This window comes from Carassius gibelio, chromosome B25 (assembly GCF_023724105.1).
Source record: "Carassius gibelio isolate Cgi1373 ecotype wild population from Czech Republic chromosome B25, carGib1.2-hapl.c, whole genome shotgun sequence".
In the NCBI taxonomy this organism is placed as follows: Eukaryota; Metazoa; Chordata; class Actinopteri; order Cypriniformes; family Cyprinidae; genus Carassius; species Carassius gibelio.
Genome location: NC_068420.1, coordinates 10,689,273 through 10,712,189, shown reverse-complemented (window position 1 = coordinate 10,712,189; position 22,917 = coordinate 10,689,273). Strand labels below are relative to the sequence as shown.

Here is a 22,917-nt window from a genome sequence, read left to right as displayed (position 1 = left end):
AAAAATATAAAAGGGTCATTTTTATCTCACAATTCAGATGTTTTCTCTGGCAATTCTCTGTTTATGTCTCACAATTATGATTTTTTTTCTTGCTATTCTGTTGTTAAATAAAAAAATATCTGTGAGAAGCAAAGTCACAGTTACCTTTTTTATTTTTATCCTGTGGCAGAATGGGGATCCATAGTAATAAAAAAGTAATAAAAATGAATAAAAACAGATTTAAAAACTTGAATAAAAATGACAAAAAAAAAAACACACAGCAAAATTATTAAAACTTTAACTCAAATTAAAAGGAAAAATACAAAAACAGAAAAAATATATATATATTACTAAAAACTGTAATATAATCTAAATTATATGAAATTGGTTGAAGCAAAACCACACTTGAATTTTATGTTAATGTGGATGTTGATTCGCAGCCTCAGACAGCCTGCAATTGGGCTAAAATCATATCCATGAAGTTTTCTAAAGTAAAAACATAATAATTTCATAATAATACATTTATAATTTCATTATAATAATTTCTATTAGTTAAATGATTTATCAAACATTTATGTATTTAATCTTATTGCTGCTGCCTGCTGTTTTATATACCAAAATTGAATAGCAAATTTGATCTTTAGGTTCTGTTTAGATTGTTTAATGTAATGTTTTTTTTATTTTTTATCTTCCCAAGTGCCATGGAGTCGAGTGTGGACTCTGGAACAGAGCTTTTCTCCTTGGTAAGTGGAAATATTCCAAAGTAGAGTGATGAGTTTTTAATCATATGCAAATAAAACCACAAGATTTACACACTCTTGCTGTTCTTGTCTGTAGATGGAAGATAAAGGTGCCCTCAGCCAACCGAAGACCCCAAACATCGCTGTAGAGAATGACGGGCGTACCATCTCACTGCAAGTACTGGAATTGAAAACAAGTCTCCTGGAGGCGGTCGAAGAGCTGCATATTCACAGGGTATGGGGTCTTACTTTTAACCTCTCGTGTGAGAAAACAAAGCAAGAGATTGGGAAAACCATGTTTATTTCGTTGTTGTTTTTTTAAAGGAGTCATGTGATGCGATTTCAAGTTCCAAGAGTGATAAAAGCTGTTCGTGAACAGATAAGATCCCTAAAGTTGCAAAGACTAAAGCCTCAAACCCAAAGAGATATTCTTTAAAAAAGGCCACTAAATTGCATCTCCGTATATTAAGAATGTCAGCCTATTAGAATCTGAATGGCATGATGGCTCTATTTTTACATTGAGGAATGTCATTTTTTTGGGGGAGGAGTGTCATGAGCATTCAGAAGACGAAAAAGCAAGCAGCACTTTCTGTCCTTCTGGATATAAGCCAGCAGAAGTTACACTTACATTAGAATGGGGTCATGCAGCAGGACCTGACAAATTCACATATTTGCTTGCACGACTGGTACCCTCGAGCAAAGCACTTAAAGCCCCACACTGGACATGTTTAAAGGTTGTACGAGCAAAAATAAACAATTGTATCTCTCGTGTTTTATTGTTATTATGATGTTGGTGGGGAACAAAGACATTAAATCAATGTGATCCTCAGGCATGCCATTAAACTAACACTTTGTAGTTCTCTGGTTTATAGGGCCGGGGTTAAGATGGAGGATTTCCTGCCAGACAAACACACTCAGCTGAATGCCGTCACTTCTCATGTTCTTTTAAGAGAGTGCAAAGTGTGCTCCATTAAAATGACTGTATTAGCTTGCGATGTTGTCAGCCGTTTTGCCAGATACAGGAAATCTGAACATCCAGCTGCTGAAAGTGCATTGTCCTGATGCATGACACTAGTCTAGAGTGAGATCTTGCATGCTGTTGTTTGATTTCAACACATTTAACGTGTCCTATGTTTTATTCGATTTTATCCAATCACGAATGCAGTCAGTTTATGTCCTGAAAGATTCACATGACGACCCACTAATTATAGTGCTTTTTTAAACTTTCAAATCCCATTTTTTCAATTTAATGTCCTTCCATGAAAAGTTAACTATAGGTAGCACACTTTATTAGGAAAAGGTAAATAAACTCCTACATGCAAATAAAAGGCAATATGTAGAAACCCACTGAGTTAAACCTGCAGTCCTAGATAAAAGCAGGACCACGATCGGTTTATGTGAAAATCTCCTCTCTGATGTTCCGATAGCTGAATTCTATATGATCCTTTCTTCTTATTATTATTTACATACATTTTGGATGCAGGATGCTGAAACAAGATATGAGGAGCAGATGTGTAAACTTGTGCTGGAGAAGCAGGAGTTGGAATGGAATAAGGTTTGTTAGGAATGATCAAAATGTTTCAGGTTTTTTTTTTTTTTTCATTAACTTACTAAGATTCCATTATTTAAAAAAATATAAATATTTTTACATTTTTACACTTTTGCAAAAGGGAATGATTTTGAGGACATCATAGATGTAAAACCATTTATACGGCTAAGGTTGGTCAGTATTAACAGCTTCTTATTTTTCAGGAGTCTTTACAAAGTCAGATTTCTAGAATGTCGAACGAAAATTCAGAGTCACTTGCCGCTTTAAGAAAGCAGGTATGACATCACACTCAACCTATGTGTGTAAGACATCAATCAATAATAATAAAAAAAAATAAGAAGAAGAAGTATATTTAGAAAAATATATGAAAACTTAGCATATATATATAATTTCGTCTAATTTAAAGTTTCAGGCCCAAATCCGGAAAATTGAGGGAGAAAAGGTTGGTCAATTTATATCTACATTTTTCATCTGTTTCTTATTAAACAGTAACTTTATTAAAAATATGAATTAATCATCGCTGGACTAATGACCTCTTAAAGGGTAAAACCCAGCTGGCTGCGGAGCTGAAAGACAAAGAGATCATCAGCCTCAAAGAAGAACTAAAACAGCTGCAGGTAGACAAAGTCACTAAAATAACAACACACACCTTTACATCACCAGATCTTCCATACCTCTCTCTTGCTTTAGGGACAAATACATAAAACAGTGGGAAAATCCATCTCATCGCTGACCTTTGAGTGGGGGTCTGTGTAGGTCTATTTGGTGTTGTCAGATAAATGATGTCACACGGGTGATGCATGGTTTCTCCTATGGTCCATCAAACCCGTAGGTTGTCTGAGAAAGGCCCTTGTCACCCTTTTATTTGATAATGCAGTTTGATTCATATCTAAACACTCTTTGCTCTTTTATGTGCCTTTTTGTTTCCATGTTTACTAATGTGATATAAAAATATTGTATTTAAATAATAATAAAGTGACATTTAAATTATTTCTACTTCAGTGTAAAGAGTTTCAGCTGTTATCTTCAATCCACACAGCACGGACTCTGGTCACTCTGTGGTCTTTCAGTGAAAACAACTCACTAAACCACTTTCTTCTTCTTTTACCACTGTCTTACAGTTGCTCAGGTACAGTTCGGAGAAGAAATTAGGCGAGCTGGTAAGGATTTCCAATTATATAAATTGTTGACAGAGGCAAGTGGGAGTGGGACGAATTAAAGAGGAGGAACTGAGAGGGAGAGCGGATCATCAGGAGTAACGGATAGGGAGGGCGTGACACGTGAACAGCCAGCGCCGCTGTGAAAATATCACTATTAAAATATTTTATATCGGAGCCGCGCTCTGTTTAACCTTTCGATGGCGCAGAGGGGAATCAGTTTGATACAGACAATCAAACAGTAACGGGCTGCAGTTCACATAAAAGCCCCTCAGGCATGTTTGGAAGTTGACTCCTTATCTAGCAGAAAGGAGCATTCAGCCGAGATGTTAAACAAAGGTCTTCAAACTCTCCGATGCGGTATATATTCACGGTCTGCCCTTGCCGAGAAGAAGAACAGTTATTACTTGTATGGCCGAATGGGGATATTCCTCTTAGAAGGGAGGACAATGTGTTTTTAAACTTTTCAGGAGCAAAAGTTGCAGCTGCAGACACAAACGAAAGACAGCCACCTGAACCAGCTGGGAGAAGTGGAGAGGCGTTTCGCCGCCATCTCCAGACAGTGTGCCATGGTCAAACAGGCCCATGACAAACTCGAGCAAAATGGTACGACTGACAGACATTGTCTGTCTTAGTGGAAAAAAAAAACTAATTTACTTTATGTTGAGTCATGGGTGTAAACCTGATTATATTTTGTGTTTAAATGCTCCAGCTAATTTAAAAGAGCTGGAAAACATTCAGTCTGGTATTCATAATTTTTCTTTATTCACTTTTGATAGATTTGATGTTAAAAGATGAATCCTAAAAGAAAGGACTTTTTTTTTTTTTTTTTTTTAGTTGAAGAGGCCATGCAAATGAATAAAAAGCTCACATCCATCAATGAAAAACAAGAATCTTCGATTAAAGCCTTGAAAGAGGTATAAAAAAAAGTCATTGTTGTGCCATTGACTATATTCCTATCGCTTTGTTAATTGATTTGATTTGAATCATCACTGTGTCACAAATTGTTGCACCTTTTATTTCATATTTAGGATTTGGAGAGCATCAACAAAGAGCTGGTCACATTAAGAGTGTCGTCTGTCTGCAAACCTGGAGAGGAACGTTTACAGAATGTTCTAAAAGAGCAAGAGTTTCAACTGCTTCGGCAGCAACTCCTTGTGGTAGAATCTCTTTAGGTTTGTTGAACATAAAAGGTGATACCAGGATGTCTGTGAATGTTAAACTTTGTCTTTAGGAAACAGAAATTAACAAAAAACTGAGAAATGAAATGGCCACAGAAAGGGCAGAGAAGCAGGTAAGTAAGCCCTTCAGAAAAAGCAGGACCTTTTGTGCGTTCGTATCATTTAACAAAGGTAACATCAGACTTCACACTTGGATAAAATGAAGTACGCGTGTGTGTGTGTGTGTCAGGAGGTATTGAGATCCTTCCACCAGAATCAGAGTTTGCTGCAGAGACAGACAGAAGCTCTGAGTCGAGTAGAGCAGGAGCTTCGCAAACTCCGTGAGGAGTATCAGGTCAGGCTTCCCAAAACCCAACTCCACCAGCAGTATCACTTTTAACCTGACACACAAAAAAAGCAACTATTTTTGCTTTTACAATTTTTGTAAATGTAATTTTTTGTTTTTTTTTTAAACTAACAAACAGACTTCAGTTACAATTCGCATATTAATAATGTGATTAAAATAAACAATAAATAAAATTAGCAAATTAAAAGACAATTAACTAGTTTATACACACACACACACACACTCACAAAAAAGCTAAATCTGTCAGCTTTTTCCAGATATTTATTGTAATTGAATTTTCTTAAAATGATAAACTTAATAAGGTATACATATTCAGGAGTAAACAGTGATCACCTAGTACTCGTAAAATTGATTGAATGAACTGATAACCACTTTTGTACATTTACAACACATGAAGTGCAACTCAATAATAGTAAGTGTGTTTAATGTCCGTTTACAGCCTCCTTCTCTTTTATTCTCCCCATTCCTCTATTTAATTCACTTAGTCATTCACTGATTAAAACCATTATTAACATGACAAAAGCCAACTGATTTGTATTGGCCTCTCCATCTGTTTAGAATCCTCTGTCTAGGTTAAATAAACACATAAAAATTTATTATTGCATTAAATATTTTCTAGGTGATTAATTTCATTGCAGGTCCTTAAAACAGAACATGAATTGAACCAAGAGAGGACTAAAGAAAAAGACGACAGCTTTGCTCACTTGAGAGATGAATACCAAAATTCTAAACTTGCTTGGGAAAACGAGGTGACGATGAGATGACACAAAAACAAATGATCTGGAATTGAGACTGATCATTTTTTATAAAAATTGTCATTTTATTTAATTTAATTTTTTAAAAGTGAATATTGGTGTTCTCACACAGATTCTGCGGATGCAAATGTCAACGGAGTCTGGTCAAGAAGAGCTGCAAGCCGTAAAAGAGGCATTTAATCAACTTCAAGAAGAGCACAAACAGCTGTCTATTTCTGACGTTCATAAAGCCAAAGAAATTCATAGCTCTGAGGTTGGATGATTACGTATACATTCATAACCAGTGACTGTTTAATATGCTTGTAGATTGGACATGGATAAATAGGTCTAAATTTAACAATTTTAAAATAGTATTTGATCTATTAAGTGATCTAAATTCTAATTGAACTTTGGGGTCTTTTATCACAGGTTCCCATAAAAGATCAAGATAATGATCTTTGTACAACATCTAATAAGGTTAACCTTGTGAAGGTGAGCAGTCTCCATGAAGATCTTGAGGAGAGTCTTATTAGTCCTCATGATAGCCATGAACCAATGTTTCACCCTGATAAAGGCATTCCAGGTAAGTAAGAAAGAGTGCACAGTTGTCTTCTCCAGCCATGCTTGGCGCCACTATAACTAATATTTTATACAGAATGATGTGAAGTACAGGGAGGTGGTTACTGGAGCTTCTTTATCAAGCTTACCTGTACTTCTAATTTTTCTCTTATAATGATGCATGCATTTCATTTCCTCACACAGATGAAAGCATCAAGTTTCAAAAGGCTAGAAAAGATGGCAGCTCTCAGAACAACAACAAGGAACTTGACATTCCAATGCAGGCAGATAGAACAGTACTTGCAGTCTCATTATCGGTTTCAACTGATAACATCTCAAGACCTGAGAATCTCAATCCCATGATGAAGCATCTGTCAAAGCAGTGTGATGAAACAAAAACTGGTGTCAGTGAAAGTGAGCCAGTCTGCAACGCAGATGATAAAGGATGCCCCTCAAACCTAGTTCAAAATGACACAGACAGTCGTCTTACTAAGCTATCAGGGCCTGAAACCAGGTCTGTTTATGGCGTAGATGGCAACCCTTTGACTTTGGAACCGAAAGATAGACCGCTGGAGCAGAATCTGTGTATTTCTGAAGTGACTGAGTCCCAGACATCAGATAAACACATGGACAGCCAGGGATATGCTACATCTCAGTCCAAAGAAGTCAAAGACCACCAGAATGGCGCTCCTGAATTTCTCAACAAATGTTCACAAAAGGAAAGTCAAACAACTGCTGAGAGACTTCCAGAAGACAAAACCGCAAACTCAAATCCACAAGACACAGTTGTTTTTAGTGACAAAATTACCATTACAGAAGGAATGATTGACACCCAACCAAGCCCATGCCACCTAACCATTCATGAGGAGCCTGAAAGCTACTTTGATACTGGGAGTGCCACATTAACTTCAGATACACTTCTTCATGAGTCCAAAGATCGATTCTCTCCACCTGAATTGATTCGTGAACATTCACAAATACAGGTATCCTCAACTGAAATAAGCTTCTACAATGTGGTCAACAAACTGGAATCTAAAGAGTTGCTTTTTATTGATCAGACCACTTCAGTGACTGGAGTTGACACAGTAGAGGACATATCAGAAAATAATGATCAAAACAATGATTCAGAACCATTGAGATCTCAACAGATTGAAATGGGCGTTTCTAAATGTACTGAAGAAGCCAAGATCACAAACCCAGAACAAGATCCTTCTTCTCCTGGTTCTACAATACCAAATGACCAATCAGATGTTGACCAGAAGAGCATTCCAGTGCTAGATACTTTAAACCATCCTGGAAATAGAAGATATCAGTCGTCCTTTGCATGGGACACATTTATGAAAGGGAAAAAGATGCCACATCCAACACCATTAAAAACTGAGCTGTGGTCCTCTGGATTTCATGAGCTTGTTTCTCCATTTTGTGATCCCATATTTATGAAGAATAAGTTGCCAAAAACAGGTGTGTATTGTAATGTAAACAGAGTATTTTATTAAAACAAGACTTACTGGCGGTATGTGACAACAGTAAATTTAAAATTCAAATCCTACTTTCACAGCCATGATGAAGACTCCTGACAGACCGGAAACCCCAAGCAAGCGTCAAGGAGAGTGGAATGCTATCAAGCAGTCTTTTTCTGAAATGTTATCAGAGAAAGTAAGTTTCCACACTGGCTAGCAAAGAATCTAGTGAGTTAACATAAGAGGCATGCACTGCAGCACACGCATAGTGCCTAAAGACAACTTCCATTCCCAGAAGTATTTCAGCAGGGTGAAATGGCAGCATTTTTCTCAATTAAATGTTGATAGAAAACAGCAGGACAAAAGTCTCTGCATATAAATCACAGAGATGCAGCCCAACTCCAAAGGGAGCTAAGAGGCTAATATGGAATCGTTTCGAAGGCTGTTGTTTTCGATAACATGGTAGTATCCGGTTTCAACACAGTTTTTTGCTTTATTCCTCAAATGAAATCAATCAAAATGTACTAACCCTCAAGCCATAAATGATGTAGATCAAAACCGATTGGGAGAAATTTAGCATCACATCAATTGCTCACCAATAAATCATCTGCAGTGTTTGGGTTAAAATGCATTAACAATGGATTTGATTCTTACAAACAGAATTAAATCTTTTAGTTTCACAAGGCTTTAATTAATAGACTGGAGTCATGTTGATTATTGTGACACTTTTATCAGCTGTTTATACTCTCATTCTAATCTAATTCTCGCTGCAGAAGTGTCCGAAATTAAAATGTATTTATTCATTTAATTATTTGTTTTTTACTCAAAGTAGTCCAAATCTGGTGGATTTCACTTTTCATTTCCTTCAATACTTCTATCAGAATTAAATCAAGTTATAGTGCCATGATGCTTTTATTACCCATTTTATTGTTCCATAGGAGAATCAAGTTCTTATCCCCTACAGCTCGACTCTGAGTGGCAGTCCAACCTCTTCTTCTGTGGGTAATGGGCTGCGACAAAACTCCACTCCTACCGTTCCTCCTCCCAAACTCCAGAGCATGGAGAAACCGAACCGGCCTATCGCATCTAATTCTGAAGGAAAAGAAGAACGAAAACAATCTGATATAATGACCCAAATTGCAAAAATTGAGGAATTTATGTCAGCTGAAGGTTTAATGCCTCCAAAAAGACTCAAAACTGATTGATATGTGCTAGAAATGCATGCGTTCGTAAGTCGTTGCAGAGTTGAAAATGTTTTTGCTTAGATATGTTTCTAACCCTCCTTGTGAGTAGACAGTGAATATGATATTTGTGTTATTTGCTTACTACATTTCCAAATAATTTCGCTAAATAAATGTTAAATATTTCAAGCAGCTTTATTTCGGCAGACTTTAAGGTTCAAGTGTTTGCATCCGTTGCATGTTAACCTATTGCTAAACAAGGTAAGTGATACACATAAAACCTGTTAATTACACTGCACAAGCTAATTAACACTCATTACTCCCAGACCAGCATGTTCATTCCTCAGAGGGCATTTAATGGCCAAACATTGCTAATTTACATTTGATACACAAACTGTGGCCAACTATAACTTGGGATAATTAAAATACACAAGTAAGAAGAATCAATTAGCACATATCAAACCAAATTAACAAATGCAAATGAGTCTCCCATTAAGTTTATGTCCTTGGTAAATAGGCTGTGGGGACCGTGGACACATGTTAGGGCGATACAGATGACAAAATGTGTTGCATATTTCGATACTGGTCACAATGAAAGTGGATACTTGGATTGAGCCAAGTGAGCTTTTTATTTTATTTTATTAGAATTTATTAAAAACAATATGAGTGAAATGTCATCTATAGATCTTCATTTTTATTTTTCTTGCATTTTGTCTTACAGCAATAACCTGGTTTACTAGCCCGTGCGGTAATATTTAATAAGCTATATTTTAGGAAAATAAACCAAATGAGTTTCTATCTCAAATTAAGCACTTTTAAGTGCCTCACAAAAACAGTTCGCCTAGTACTAAAATCATCCAGCAGAAAGCAAATGCGCACCTCCAGATGAAAGCACAAGGTCCCTCAGAGGTTCACCTTAATACACTTACTCATTATTAATATGTCAAAATGTTAATGTCCTCGTAAAGAAATCTTATGCGTTCCAGCCACTGTGCCAGCAGTACTGACCCTTATCCTTAGAGGGAGTGGGCAATATGGAGAGCGTAATTTTAATACACACACTGGAATATGAAGTGGCAGTCCTTTGAAACAGTCAATTACACTTGAGCGCGGGAGGGCCCTAGTGTTAATTACTAGTCAGTTTTATATCGTGTGTAAATACAGAGCTTGCTGACATTCACATTCCATCACCGTGTCCTGACTGCCACAGCAAATTAGCCTGACCCGTCTGTGTGCACACCGCTAGGCCACTGCATGTTCCTTTAATTTTAGAATAACATTCAGCACAAACAAGTCCACTTCTGCTTATTAGGGTTGTTGATGCTACTAGTTTAGGTCACTGTGCTTTGCTTAAAATGGACTGAGAAAATATAAAGTATTTGGTGTGGCTAAACAGAATCATTAGATTGGGAATCAAACTACACTGGTTTCACTGTTTTTGTTGAATTCATTGAAAATAACTGATTCATTTGAATCATTAAGGAATCAACCTAAACTGGTTGCACTTTGATAAACTAAAAAGAACCAGCTCGTAAGAGTCATAGATACAATATGTTTGGGAATCAGAGTGCACTGGTTGATTACTGTTTTTGATTCACTTAAAGAACCAACTTATTTGAATCATTGGTTTGGGAATCAGACTGATTGTGCTGGAGTTGTTTAATTCACTAAAAAAAACAGTGCCTGTAATGTTCAGGAATTGACTGCTTGTGTTTTATGTGTTCAGTTCACAAAAAGAACTGACTTTTTCAGAGTAATTTGTTCAGCAATTGGACCACACTGGTTTCATTGTATTTAATTATTTCTGTAAAAAGAACTGACTCATTAGAATCACTTTGGATTCGATTAATTAAAAGGACTAGCCTATAAGAGTCATTTGTTTGAGAATCAGTGCACTGGTTGTACTGTATGTTTTTGATTAATTTAAAGAACCAACTCATTAGAATTGAACTGACTAGGAATCAGAATATACTGATTGTGCTATAGTTGTTTAATTCACTAAAGAGAACCAACTCTTTAAGAGTAATTTGTTCAAGAATAATCCGGTTAATCAGAAAAAACTGATTGTCTTGTATTTTTTTAAATCACAAAAAGAACCAACTCTTTAGAATACTAATGGAATAGAATAGTTCAGCACTCTGACTACACTAGTTTCACTGTACTATTTGTTGAATTCACAAAAAAAAGAACTGACTAATTAGAATCATTCATTTTATGTATTAGAGAGCATTGGTTTAGGTTTTTGATTCACTTAAAAAACTGTCAGCCCAAAGTGCAATGGTGCTGACATTGCACTTTGTTTTTGATTCACTTTTCGAACCAACTTTGGTTGGGAATCAAACTAAAGTGGCTGCGCTGTAGTTGTTTAATTCACTAAAAAGGACCAACTCATCAGTATCATTCTTTTGGCAAACAAACACTGGTTGTGTATTTGTATAATGCACTAAAAAGAGCCAACTTATTTGAATAATTTGTTTGGGAATCAGAATACACTGATCTGTTTCACTCTGCACAGTTTCAGTATAGCTTTTCCAAATGCCGTTTAAAATGTCCTGCCACAATTTCCTTTTTCAATAGAAAAAAAAGGGCAGTACACTTTTGTTTTGCCTCTATAGCTGTGATTCACCTCCACTCTGGCCTTCTCATTTTACCTCAGACAAGAAGATAATCCCAGCCTGCCCACTACTGTCAAAGGTCAGCACAGTTTAAAGTTCACCATCCACATCATTTATATGGCCTTAAATTAGCCCAAACGCATAATTCTGACTGTTCCTCTCTCTTTCAACCAGTTGTTAATCTTCTCCTCATACTTCGAAGCCAGTGAGAAATAGGAATGCTCAGCGGATGGCTGTTTTGATTGAATTATACCCCTCAAGGACCACCATGGCAGGTCCATACGCTTTTAATTCTGGAGAGGTAAGAAACGATCAAATGGGTACATGGTACTCCCCATACGTGGAGTATGTCATCCCCACCTATATATCTGTTCAGCCGCCATTGTTCACCTCTTAAAGGATGAGCCATTTTGGGTGTGATGGGTGGGGGGTGATCAGGAGCCCTATCTTAACCCACATGCCGTCCTGCATTAGCTGTGTCCCTATTGAGGTGTCAGCCCATAAGTCTTACTCAGTGGGATGTCACAGCCAGATGATGGAGAGTGCTTCTTCACTCTAGGGGATCTTGTAAAACTTGCATGCCCCCGGTCTGTACTCCCAGTCCGGCCTCCTCCTCGACACAGTCTCTCTTCGTGCTAAATCAGAACGAGTGAATGGCACGCTGAGTTCCATTAAGAAACAAACGTATTTGGTTACTTACTTACTAAGGGTATTGCAAGGGTCTTCCTGGTTGAAGTACTACACTCAAAAAACTCATAAAAGTTATGTGCTTGTAAAGTTTGTCAGTTTAAACTTCACAGTCAAGTTAGGTATAGTGAGTGCAACTAAAAGGTAAGATTTCAGTCTTTATAATCACAATTGATCAATGGTTTTAAATATTTGCAAAAAAAAAAAAAAACAATCTCAGTATGCTTATTAAAATATTATGCATAATATTACATACACACACAAACTCATATAAATCTAAATATTCAATTTTAGTAGTCATATGTGATATCCTCAATATAAATGGAGGAAAAAAAGTTTGGGTAAGATTTATTTATTTGATCAGGAACACTATAGTATTGTGAAATATTACTACAATTTAAAATAACTTCTACTTTAATATAAATATGTGTGTGAAACATGATTTAAAAAAAAAGATTCCTTGTTGAATAAAACGTTTTTGAATTTAACGTGTCCTTGCTGAATAAAAGCATTAATTTAAAAGAAATTCAAATTATATTCAAACTTTTGAATGGTAGTATGTATGTAATCCGCAGGAGACAAAGCTTAATATGAATACTGTCCGCAAGCAGTTTGGATTTTACCTTTGTCAAAATTGCTTCATGGTCTAATGCTTCAGGCCTTTTTGTTTCACTCATTTTGGTTTTGATATTTAAGTGGCAGACTGTTTTTTGTAACCCAGAGAGAAAATAGATATGGAGAGCCTCCCCCTCAGTGAGGCTTCAATGATGTGCACCATTACATTCAGTCGGCGACCCTTAACTGCTCCTCAGTGATGAGCTAAGCTTCTCAATTGCTCTTTTTCACTATCACATACTGTATATTGCATGAACGCCATATGTGCTGTTTTTTTAACACAGTCTTCTATTATGCTTTTTATAATATTGCTTATTTTCAATTTAATGTTTTTAAATGTATAATTAAACCATCTTGATTAGACAGTATATCACATAATGTGTTTAATTTGAATTCCAATATTTATCCATTTTTAGTTTGTTTTTTAGTAGAGGCATAAGAAACAGATTACACTTGCCTTTTAATATATTAGACATCATGCTAACATGATATTCACATTTTTACACATATCTTAGATTTGGCTGAACTCAGTGGGTTTAAAACTCTTCACAGTGTTTATGTTTGTGTAGCAGCTCCTTTGTCAAATAATAAGAACTAATTTGTTCCCAGAGAAAGCTTTTTTGGCATTTGGAACTCCACGTTGGATATCTTGTTTACTTTTCTAATAACCAAACTCCCCTTTAAGACAAAAAAAATAAAAAATGGGCATGACTTGAGCGATTTTTGTGTCTGTTTTTTAACTCGCTGATTTTAGCACAATATAATCTGCAAATCAGTCTGTCAGATTTTCAGCAGGAAAATAGAGATGTGTATTTATCCCCTACTGCTAGATTAATGACCACTGGTGTAACCTTATGACCTGTCCGATTACAGGAAAAATGAGCTCAGAGGTCATAGATTCAGATCTGTTCCATTATGCCTTATTGGTGCCACTGACTCCAATTTTAGATCATTTCTAAACAAAATCGGAAGCCACGAGTAGATGTTCTTTTTTAGGTTATCACCCATATTGCATTTACAAATATACTTTATGACTTCCTTGAACCCAGACTGTGTCTCGGGACCTCAGGGAGGTTGGTCACCTTTCGCATGCTCTTTTATACTAAACGTAAACAGTTGATGCTTCAATCATGCTGTAGACATTTAATAAAGAATGTGTTCATCCAAATGTGTTTTATTGAAGGTAAATGGCTAATGAGCTCTTACGCAACCGTCAGAAACGGGTTACGGTTGCATCATTAATTATCAAATGAGGAATGTGCAGGCCTTTTCATCTTAATCTAGAAAGCAAGGGCCACAGCACAGCAGGAATTCAGATGATTTAGCTGGCTTTGACTTAATCAGTCTTAGAGGCATTACAATGGCAGTGCACAATGATGGATCACTTTCTGGTCCCTGAGGAGTGTTTATATAGTGTGCTTTCACTGAACCGATCACCCTGCTGACCGGTTGAGAAAAAATGAATAAGTTGGTTAGATTTGAGGGGTTTGTAATGGGAGCCCATTTCTGCCTCAGAAAAAAATTAAAAAGGTAATTGCGAAATTAGGTTTAAGCTCAGAAATAAAGCCAAAGTTTTAGATATAAATTTACAATTGCATGATATAAAGCTGCAACTCTGATTTGAAGTCATAACTGCAAGGTATGTCAAATGGTGAGTTATAAAGTCGCAATTCTGAGAAGTTGCACTTGCGCTACAGTCATATGTGCAAGATTTGTGCAATTGTGAGTTTTAAAGTCACAATTCGGAGAAAATCACAATTGCGGGATTTAAGGTAGAAACTGAAAACGTCACAATTGGTACAAATGAAGTCACAATTGTGAGATAAAGCCACAACTGTGAAATAAAGTCGCAGCTGCGAGAAAGTTATAATTGCAAGATGTAATGTCAAACTGTGTTATAACGATGCAATTCTGAGAAGTTGTAATTGCGAAAAAAGTCATAAGTGCAAGATTTGTCAAACTGTGAGCTTTATTTGATACAATTGTGAGGTATAAAAGTAGCATTTCTGAAAAAAAGTAGACAATTGTGGGATTTAAAATAAAAATTAAGAGAAAGTTACAATTGATTCAAACGAAGTGACAATTGCGAGATAAAATGGCAATTACGAGACAAAATGTAAATTCTGAGAAATGAAGACACAATTACAAGATTTAAAATAAATCGCAGTTGTGAAAAACAGTCACAATTGAAGCTACAAAGTTCCAGTTCCTTTGAAAAAAGTCACAATTGTGAGATATACAACTAGATTTTTTTTCTTAATATTTACAGACTTTAAGAACTTGGAAGGGTTTTAATATTAGCCATTTTAAATAATTTAAATGATTTGCTTAATTCAAATTCTTCGCAGCCATCACAAAATATCTGAGTGATCCAACACATTGTGTTGTTTTGAATGATGATGTTTTCGTTGCTAATTGGAGTGAAAGTCTTCAGCAGAATGATAACACTAAAAACAGTCTTCCCTGCGGAAAGCCCCTCATCCTGACCAGCCCATGAACCCGTACGCAGTCAGAGACATCTCTCTTCAAGTAACTGTACTCTTGTAAGTTTGTTGCCAAATGATCTGGCATGAAAGGATTTGCGAGTGTCTCCATGCCAAACTAGCATTTTTAATTGCTGAACCATAAAAATGGTGTTGTGGACTAGAAGATATGGGACAGAATGTCTCCTCAAATAATGCTTAGACAGTAGCACGTACTCCATGGCATGCCCTAGCTGATTCATGGATCCAAAAACATCACAACAAGGGCCTGTACCTGCACCCACAACAACCTCTTGTGTTAGTGCATCTACATGCGCCTTTGTCTTTTTATCAATCCAGTCCATCCTCAGCATTTATTATTTCCAGATCTGATCCCTTTTCTGCAAAAAAGTTGACTTGTTGCTCAGTTCAGCGCTCATGATTTGGCTCAAGATAAGCACTTTGTAGTGATTTGTAGATGTGGTATTCGATTCCTACTAAACCGATGCCGTGGCGCTCAAACATAGAGATACTATCTTTGAAGAAATGTCCCGACATAATTTCTCCTCTCTCCTGGAGCCCGGCCAGCCTCTGTAAAGTTTTCTCTCCCCATAAACTTAAGTGGAGACTGAAAAATTTCATCTCCAGAGATTGATAGTGTGTGCTTAGGATATAGACCTCTCAGCTTTTATTAAAAAAGGAGTCCTTTCTTCATAAGTGTTCCATTGTGTGCTATTTGTAGAGCGAAAGACTTCACAATGTCTCCCATCCAAAACTATCACCCTGCGTTTAGAACAATAGTATGTATAGCACATAATGTATAAGAGCAATATATAATGGTTCTTTGACAGGATGATATGTAAGTCAGAGGGGTTCGGAGTTCTAATTAAATCAAGTGTTTGATGTTTTTCTTTTCTCTTTCCACATGTTCAGGGTTGTTCCAGTGTGAGCATACCAAATCGAATAAATTAATCGCCTTGCAACTGGTGGTACCACTCCAGCCGATGCCCTCTCCGTTTTTAGGTAACGTTGGATGCTTTCCCGCATCCGTTTAAATGCTCAATTTCTCTGCGTTCTGACTTTCTGAAGGCAAGCCAGTGTTTTAAACACCTCAGCGGATCTCAGTTCTCTTATCGGCAGTTCACCACAAATCCACATTATCCAAAATTATTTTAATAGCATCTCTCAGCACCTCAGGCCTTGTGTAGCACCATCAAGGCCAAGTTCTAGAAAATGCAAACTATGCTTAAAATTAAGAGTTTTAAGATGATTCTGTTTGAAGTATTAGAATTTATTCTCATAATATGTGGAATCACTTCACATTTCATTTGAAAAGAACCAGACAGATCACAAAAACAAAGATGAATTGGCAGCGTCTCAAACAGTCTCTAACTTTAGTTCAAGGACACTAGTCTATGTACAGTATGTAAATTAGCACAGAAATGTATTTGGACACGTCCTTTCGGTTTCGATTTCAGTTGCTTGGTGGCCATCTTAAAGGATTAGTTTACTCAAAAATTTACTCACCCTCGTGTTGTTCCAAATCTGTATGAGTTTTTTCTTGTGTTGAAAATAAAAACGATCTTTTGAAGAATACTGGTAATCAAACAATTGATAGTCCCGGTTGCCATCCATAATATTTCTTTCTCTATGGAAGTCAATAAGGACCAACAACCGTTTGGCTTTTTAAAAATTCTTCAGAATAACTTATTTTGTGTTTAACATAAAAAAATAAACTTACACAGGTTTGGAACTACATAAGGGTGACAAAATGCTAACAAAATGTTTGGGTGAATTATTCCTTTAACGCTATTTGCAGTCTTGCATGTACAGTCACATTTTTAAGTGTGATAAAGACCAAAATCTATGTAACTTTGTCAAAATTATATTTCAATACCATTTCAATTCAGGAATAAAAATCTATAATCTTAGAATTATATATTGAAATTCATAAACTTAAATTACTCAAAAGAAAACAAAAAATACATATTTAAATATTAAGAGTATTATTTGAGTTTTGCAGTAATATTAGAATTTTACAATTTAGTGCTATTTCAATCTTCTACTTCAGAATTTTATGTGTAATTCAATGTTACTTGCTGTTTCTATTTCATTATTTGCGAATTTTACTGGCAATTCCTCAGTGAAAACTGTTACAAAATAATTTCTCATTTCTTTTCCTATTTGAACTGTAAAGTGGGACTTATAGCCACCGTATTAAGCGTCATGATTTATCCAAATTATATATTATAGTTGATGATATCCTCGGTTAAAATAATTAAATAGCGGATAGATAAATACTTGGATGGATACACACTCTACCAAAACATCTGTAAAACCCCATATCAGCAGAAGTCATGGGAGTGACCAAGGCCTTTTTTAAGCCGCCAAACAAAAGAGCTCTTAATTTCCACCCTCGATATCAGTCGCTTTAACATCCTCCCTGTCCATCTAGGATGCACTTTGTGTATCAAAAGGAATTTCTAACATCAGAAACACTGACCAATCATGTGAACCTGCATATTCGTAAGTGTGAGAAAAATCGGCATGAACAGTGGGGCATTGTTTTGAAGCAGACAAGGGAAAATTCACGTCCAGGGATGTAATGTAGCATTTCACCAAAGCCCCTTGCTGATAAGAAGGACGATGATTCATTTCACCACACATCTGTGGCTAACAGAGCTTTTATTTTTTTGACAAAGATAGTGTGTTCTCTGTCAGCATTGACATCCATTACATTTGTCATCCATGGTCTTCGTACCTGTCCGTTTCATTACTTACGACTTTAATCACAAGTCTTCTCATGTTTACAATAAATCGCCGCTTTCAAGTGGAATCTGTTAGCTCAAGACTCCATAAGCATACTCAAACTTCGATGTCCTTTGTCATGGGTGAGCAGTAACATTTCTCATTTCCTTTAAATGCTCTCTGAGGACTCCAAGAGAGATTCATCAAACGAGTGGAAATCATCTGGGGCTATCAATTAGTCTGCTGTACAAATGAAGTCGGTAGAGGTTCTACCTTGAAGTCAGATCTCTTTGATGCAATAGCAAGCTTTGGAAAAACAAAATATTTTCAGGGTCACTTGGACCGCTGTGTTTTTCTTGAGCCTGTGGAGCACTTGGGTAAAAGTCGGCTAGGTTTTATTTTAAGATAATTTGTTGTTTGTTAAGTGGAAAAATGCACTTGAATGGCCAGGGGAGCCATTCTTTTTCTCTGCTGTTGTTTCAGAATAAGGCATTAGACATCTACAGAATTTCTCCAAACACTTAGGGGAGCCCAAAAAAACCTATGGTCTTTTTTTCTCAGCAGAAATAGCAAAAAGTGGGTGTTGTGTGTACGGACAAGGGAGTTCAGCAAGGAAGATGAGGTGAGACCTAGTGCTAACTAAAACTCATTATTTTCTCAATATAGTGCTGCTTTCGGCCAAATTGAAGCCAAAAATTATTACATTTTTCATCTAGCTTATCTGTCACTCAGGTATTCTCTCACCATTACCATTTCAACAGCATGTTATTGCCGGATGAAGTATACAAATCAGTTTATCAATTACACACAAAATTACCACCAAACGCAACTTTCAGACGCCATCTTAATTTTTTTAGCTAAACAGTCATGGAATGGAACACACAGGATTGTGGGATATAAAAAGCAACAAATGATTCATCTACACTCCAAAAAGAAAAAAAAAACTGTGGTAAAATACTGGCAACTGTGTTTGCCAGAACTTCACCGTAAAAGATATGGTAGCAACAAATTCACAATAAAATACCGTATTTCATTAACTGATATAATGTTAATAAACCAACATATTGAAGTACTAATATCTGTTGTGAACCAATGTAATGCACCGATAACCACCAAAAACTGGTGGTGATGAGAAAGTCACGTAATGAACCATGAAGGTGCACAGTGTCATTCACACAAACACTAAACCCCATCATGGTGACACGCATGATACTGTAATAATGTACACAACTGACAAGAAAAAACTAAGAAACATTATTTCAACAACAAAAAAAACATTAAATATGAAGTGTCATGCAGGGAATTCTAGGAGTGTCCATTTACAGTCTGTCACTGTAAATTATACAATGACTTTTTCTTTTTCACTTCCAAAAAACATATTTTTAACAGTATTTTACTGTAAAATGACATTAACTTGAATCACATTTATTCACCGAATAAAGTATGGAAACTTGCCGTTAACCGTTTTTTACTGTAGCATTTTTACAGTTTTTTTTACTGTTAAAATCATAATTTTTTTTACAGTGTGCTGCCTTCAAAATTCGATAAGAAGAAGGTACCTCTGAAGACAGGAGGTAAAGCAGAATTTGGATTCGAATGTGCCTTGATGCCTTGGAGTGCTGCCTCCGAAGGCAGCATTTAGAGATTTTGGATGCAGCCATAAAGAGCACATCAGTCAGCGCGAGCACAAGCTTTTGCTGTTTATGGTCGCTGGACTCGCTGCTCGGGATGGAGATGAAGATTGACGAATAAATGCTTGTATTTGGGTATGTTCCTCACAGTCAAATGGATTCTGAAGATTTGCATTACAGCGCACAAATAAAATTAGTTTCGTAATTATGTTGTGGTTTTGGTGTATTTTATAGTTCTGTTGTCAGTCACAGCTTGTCAGAGAAAATGCCTTTTGTGGCCCATGGCAAACAAAGTAAAGTAACACGACAAGTAAAGGTTAAACGATTGCAGATTTTTATTTTATTTTAAGGGTTTAAAGTGAAGTCGTTTAATATTATGTAGGCTGTTCTTGGAAATGAGCTGGCAGCAGAAATCATACAGAACAAAACGAAATGTTACCATTTCATATTAAGTAAATGAGTAAACAATAATAATGCAATTGAAAACATAAGGGCATTGATATGCCAACTCAAAACAATAATAAAATGAATGCTTCAATTTCAAGAACATTTTTAGGTGTCATCAAAATGACAGGTTTGTACGTTTAAATGCTGAAAATACATAAGTATTTGTACGTTAAGATGCTGAAAATATGTCAGTATTGTATGCTTTAGTGCCTGTAAAACATAAGTAAATGTACGTTTTGTAAAACCAAATGTTATGTAAAATACATACAAAATCTCATGAGATCATATTGCATTAGCCTACACGTGGTCTCATTTTTGAATCTGACATAAGCGATTCGGTTGAGATGATAACTGGATACTCGCTCTGAACGGATCGAATCAGTGAGTTGCTGTCTCGAGAGCAACCAGCCATATCATTCCAATTCGAGCATTACTCGTTTATTGTGAACCGATCCAAAATAATAATTTGATCATAATTTAGAAATAGCTATCCTTTTACGGTACGGAAGTTGTTACGGGGGAAGTTGTGGCCTAAATGTTAGAGTGTTGGACTTGCAATCCAAGGGTTGTGAGTTCGAGTCTCGGGCTGGCATGGATTTGTAGGTGGGAAGAGTGAATGTCCAGTGCTCTCTCCACCTTCAATACCGTGAGTGAGGTGCCCTTGAGCAAGGCACCAAACCCTGGGTGCCGCAACATAAATGGCTGCCCACTGCTCCTGGTGTGTGTTCACAGTGTGTGTGTGTGTTCACTGCTGTGTTCATGCACTTTGGATGGGTTAAACGCAGAGCACGAATTCCGAGTATGGGTCACCATACTTGGCTGTATGTCACATCACTTTCTTTTTTAAAGACCTTGATTGCTTTCCCCTTAAAATAACAACAAACAATCTGTTTGAGTTTTCATGAAGCGAAGAATATAGAATAGAAGACAGACGAAAAATAACTATAGCCTATAACTGCATAGGCTATTCTAGGCTATTCTTTAAATATAGAACATATTTGAATGTATTACATTTTTTGTCAATGGAAATTAATGAGGTTTAATGCTTTCGAAATATGTTCTTGTGTTTCACAGAAGAAAGTTTTACATGTTTGGAACAAGTAAAATATTTAGGTGGACTATCAATTTACAGTACAGTAACAAAGTAAAAAATACAACACAAATGGACACAAGTCATTAAGAATGATGAGTACATGGGACTTGATTGGTAACTTCCATCTACCCTTTACTTTGGATCTCTGCCTCTTGATGCTGCCAAAGAGCAGTTTAATCCAAGCCGTTATTCCAAAGCTCTTCAGCTTGATGACAAGATAAAGGACTTTGACACAGTGACTTGTGCTGACATGACAGACTTTTTCTTTTCCTTGCTCTCCTCTTCCCTGAGTTGAAGAGTTGAATCCTGGGTCAGCAGCTTTCAGCAGAACCCCAGACTACAATTCCAGATGGTGAAGTAGGACCATATCTCAGCTCATCAATTTAATGAGAACTGCCTCTGCTTAGCCACGTCCTGCTCCTTGGCCAATGCTTCCGGCTACACCGAGGCCTAAACGTTTGACAAATAAAGACAGATTTTGGTTCATTGGTTAAGTGATGGCCTTCGTGTATGAAACTGGCAGCGAAATATGATGCAGATCCAGCCGTTTTCATGACCTCTTGAAGGCTTCTGAGATCATAGTGACTAAATGACACGTTTTCGGACTCATTTAGAGAGATTTGTGATGAACAAAATGGGGGGACACTGAAGTGGAGGAAGTGATTGTTTATGCGTAATGAAATACATTATTCATTATGTGATAGTCTAAATGACTTTCAATTTTTTTTCTCATAGTGTAAAGTTTATAGCAACAGTCACCTCTTAGATTTACAATACAGTGTTGTCTGGTAATGTTTACGTGCAACTGTTGCTATGAAAGCAAAAAGAAACAGAAAAGATAACCTTTGACACTTTCATACATCAAAACAAAAGAAACTTTCAAGGACGCTAACAGCCGCCCCTGTGATAAAATAAACAGCCAACAGTTTCATTTAGGAATAAAATATGTCATTATTTAGTTGCAACAATCGCTATTTTTCAAACTGAAGAAACCTGCGCGATTCATTAACAGAAACCTGATTGAATCATTTTTTGAGCCGATTCTTTCCGATGAACATGTTCACAAATAGAACTGAATGATTCATTCTCGGAATGGAGGCTGCAGCTATTCTCGAGTCAAAAGTCCTTGATTCAATGTTACCTGGAGAGTCAACTCAATGAACTAGTTCTGACTCAATAATCAACAAAAACCGGAAGAAATTTCATCTTCAAGATTCGAGTTTATTTAGCCTATTATTGAACCGATCGCGCGAGAAGTAAGTTAAGTTACTCAAACCCCCACAAGCTTTATTCTGTCTGTGTCTCTCCAAATATGTATTTTGCTAAATAATAAAAGATTGACCAGCGCTTACATACATTTCATACTATTAGCCTATTATTTAAGTAGCATTAATTAAAATTAAGCTTTTTTACTTGTAGCATACTTAAATAAAACGTAGCCTACTTTTACTGGACTAGGCCTAATAATTCACATTTACTTTAACGTGTGTTGGCCTACTTCGTTGACCAATGTTTAATTATCACCCCAACTTATTTCCTAGTTTCTTATAAATGCACTGATAGCCAGTATTTTACAAGAATTATCCATACTTCTATTAATAGATCATCATATTGTTTCATCTTGGACCATAAAAGTGTCTGGACGTCGGGCATATGTTGTGTCACACCATATTTTTTCGAACCACTGTGGAACTAAAATCTTCGTCACTGTCTATTATTGTTGTTGCAAGTATT

The 22,917-nt window shown here is 36.3% G+C and overlaps 1 protein-coding gene and 1 long non-coding RNA gene across 2 annotated transcripts in view; one reads left to right on the top strand and one right to left on the bottom strand.

Moving 5' to 3' along the window:
* The first annotated feature begins 660 nt into the window (after nucleotides 1-660).
* Nucleotides 661-9,754, top strand: LOC128014277 (coiled-coil domain-containing protein 73). Its single transcript, XM_052597723.1, has 18 exons — nucleotides 661-722; nucleotides 817-954; nucleotides 2,203-2,274; nucleotides 2,472-2,543; nucleotides 2,675-2,710; nucleotides 2,811-2,885; nucleotides 3,390-3,428; nucleotides 3,896-4,031; nucleotides 4,263-4,342; nucleotides 4,457-4,585; nucleotides 4,660-4,719; nucleotides 4,836-4,940; nucleotides 5,591-5,701; nucleotides 5,820-5,960; nucleotides 6,116-6,269; nucleotides 6,449-7,705; nucleotides 7,803-7,900; nucleotides 8,643-9,754. The coding sequence occupies exons 1-18, from the start codon at nucleotides 681-683 to the stop codon at nucleotides 8,907-8,909; spliced, it is 3,012 nt and encodes a 1,003-aa protein (XP_052453683.1). The 5' UTR covers nucleotides 661-680; the 3' UTR covers nucleotides 8,910-9,754.
* Nucleotides 8,662-22,917, bottom strand: part of LOC128014278 (uncharacterized) — a 64,818-nt gene continuing 50,562 nt past the window's right edge. The window contains exon 3 of the long non-coding RNA XR_008183516.1: nucleotides 8,662-8,796. This is a non-coding gene — a long non-coding RNA (uncharacterized LOC128014278). The remainder of the gene's footprint in view (nucleotides 8,797-22,917) is intronic.

Excerpts from the sequence above, each read along its gene's own strand:
- LOC128014277 (XM_052597723.1), top strand. The coding sequence starts at position 681 with ATGGAGTCGAGTGTGGACTCTGGAACAGAGCTTTTCTCCTTG. Across the intron at positions 2,711-2,810 it reads GGAAAATTGAGGGAGAAAAG|GGTAAAACCCAGCTGGCTGC; the intron begins GTTGGTCAATTT and ends GACCTCTTAAAG. Across the intron at positions 2,886-3,389 it reads AAGAACTAAAACAGCTGCAG|TTGCTCAGGTACAGTTCGGA; the intron begins GTAGACAAAGTC and ends ACTGTCTTACAG.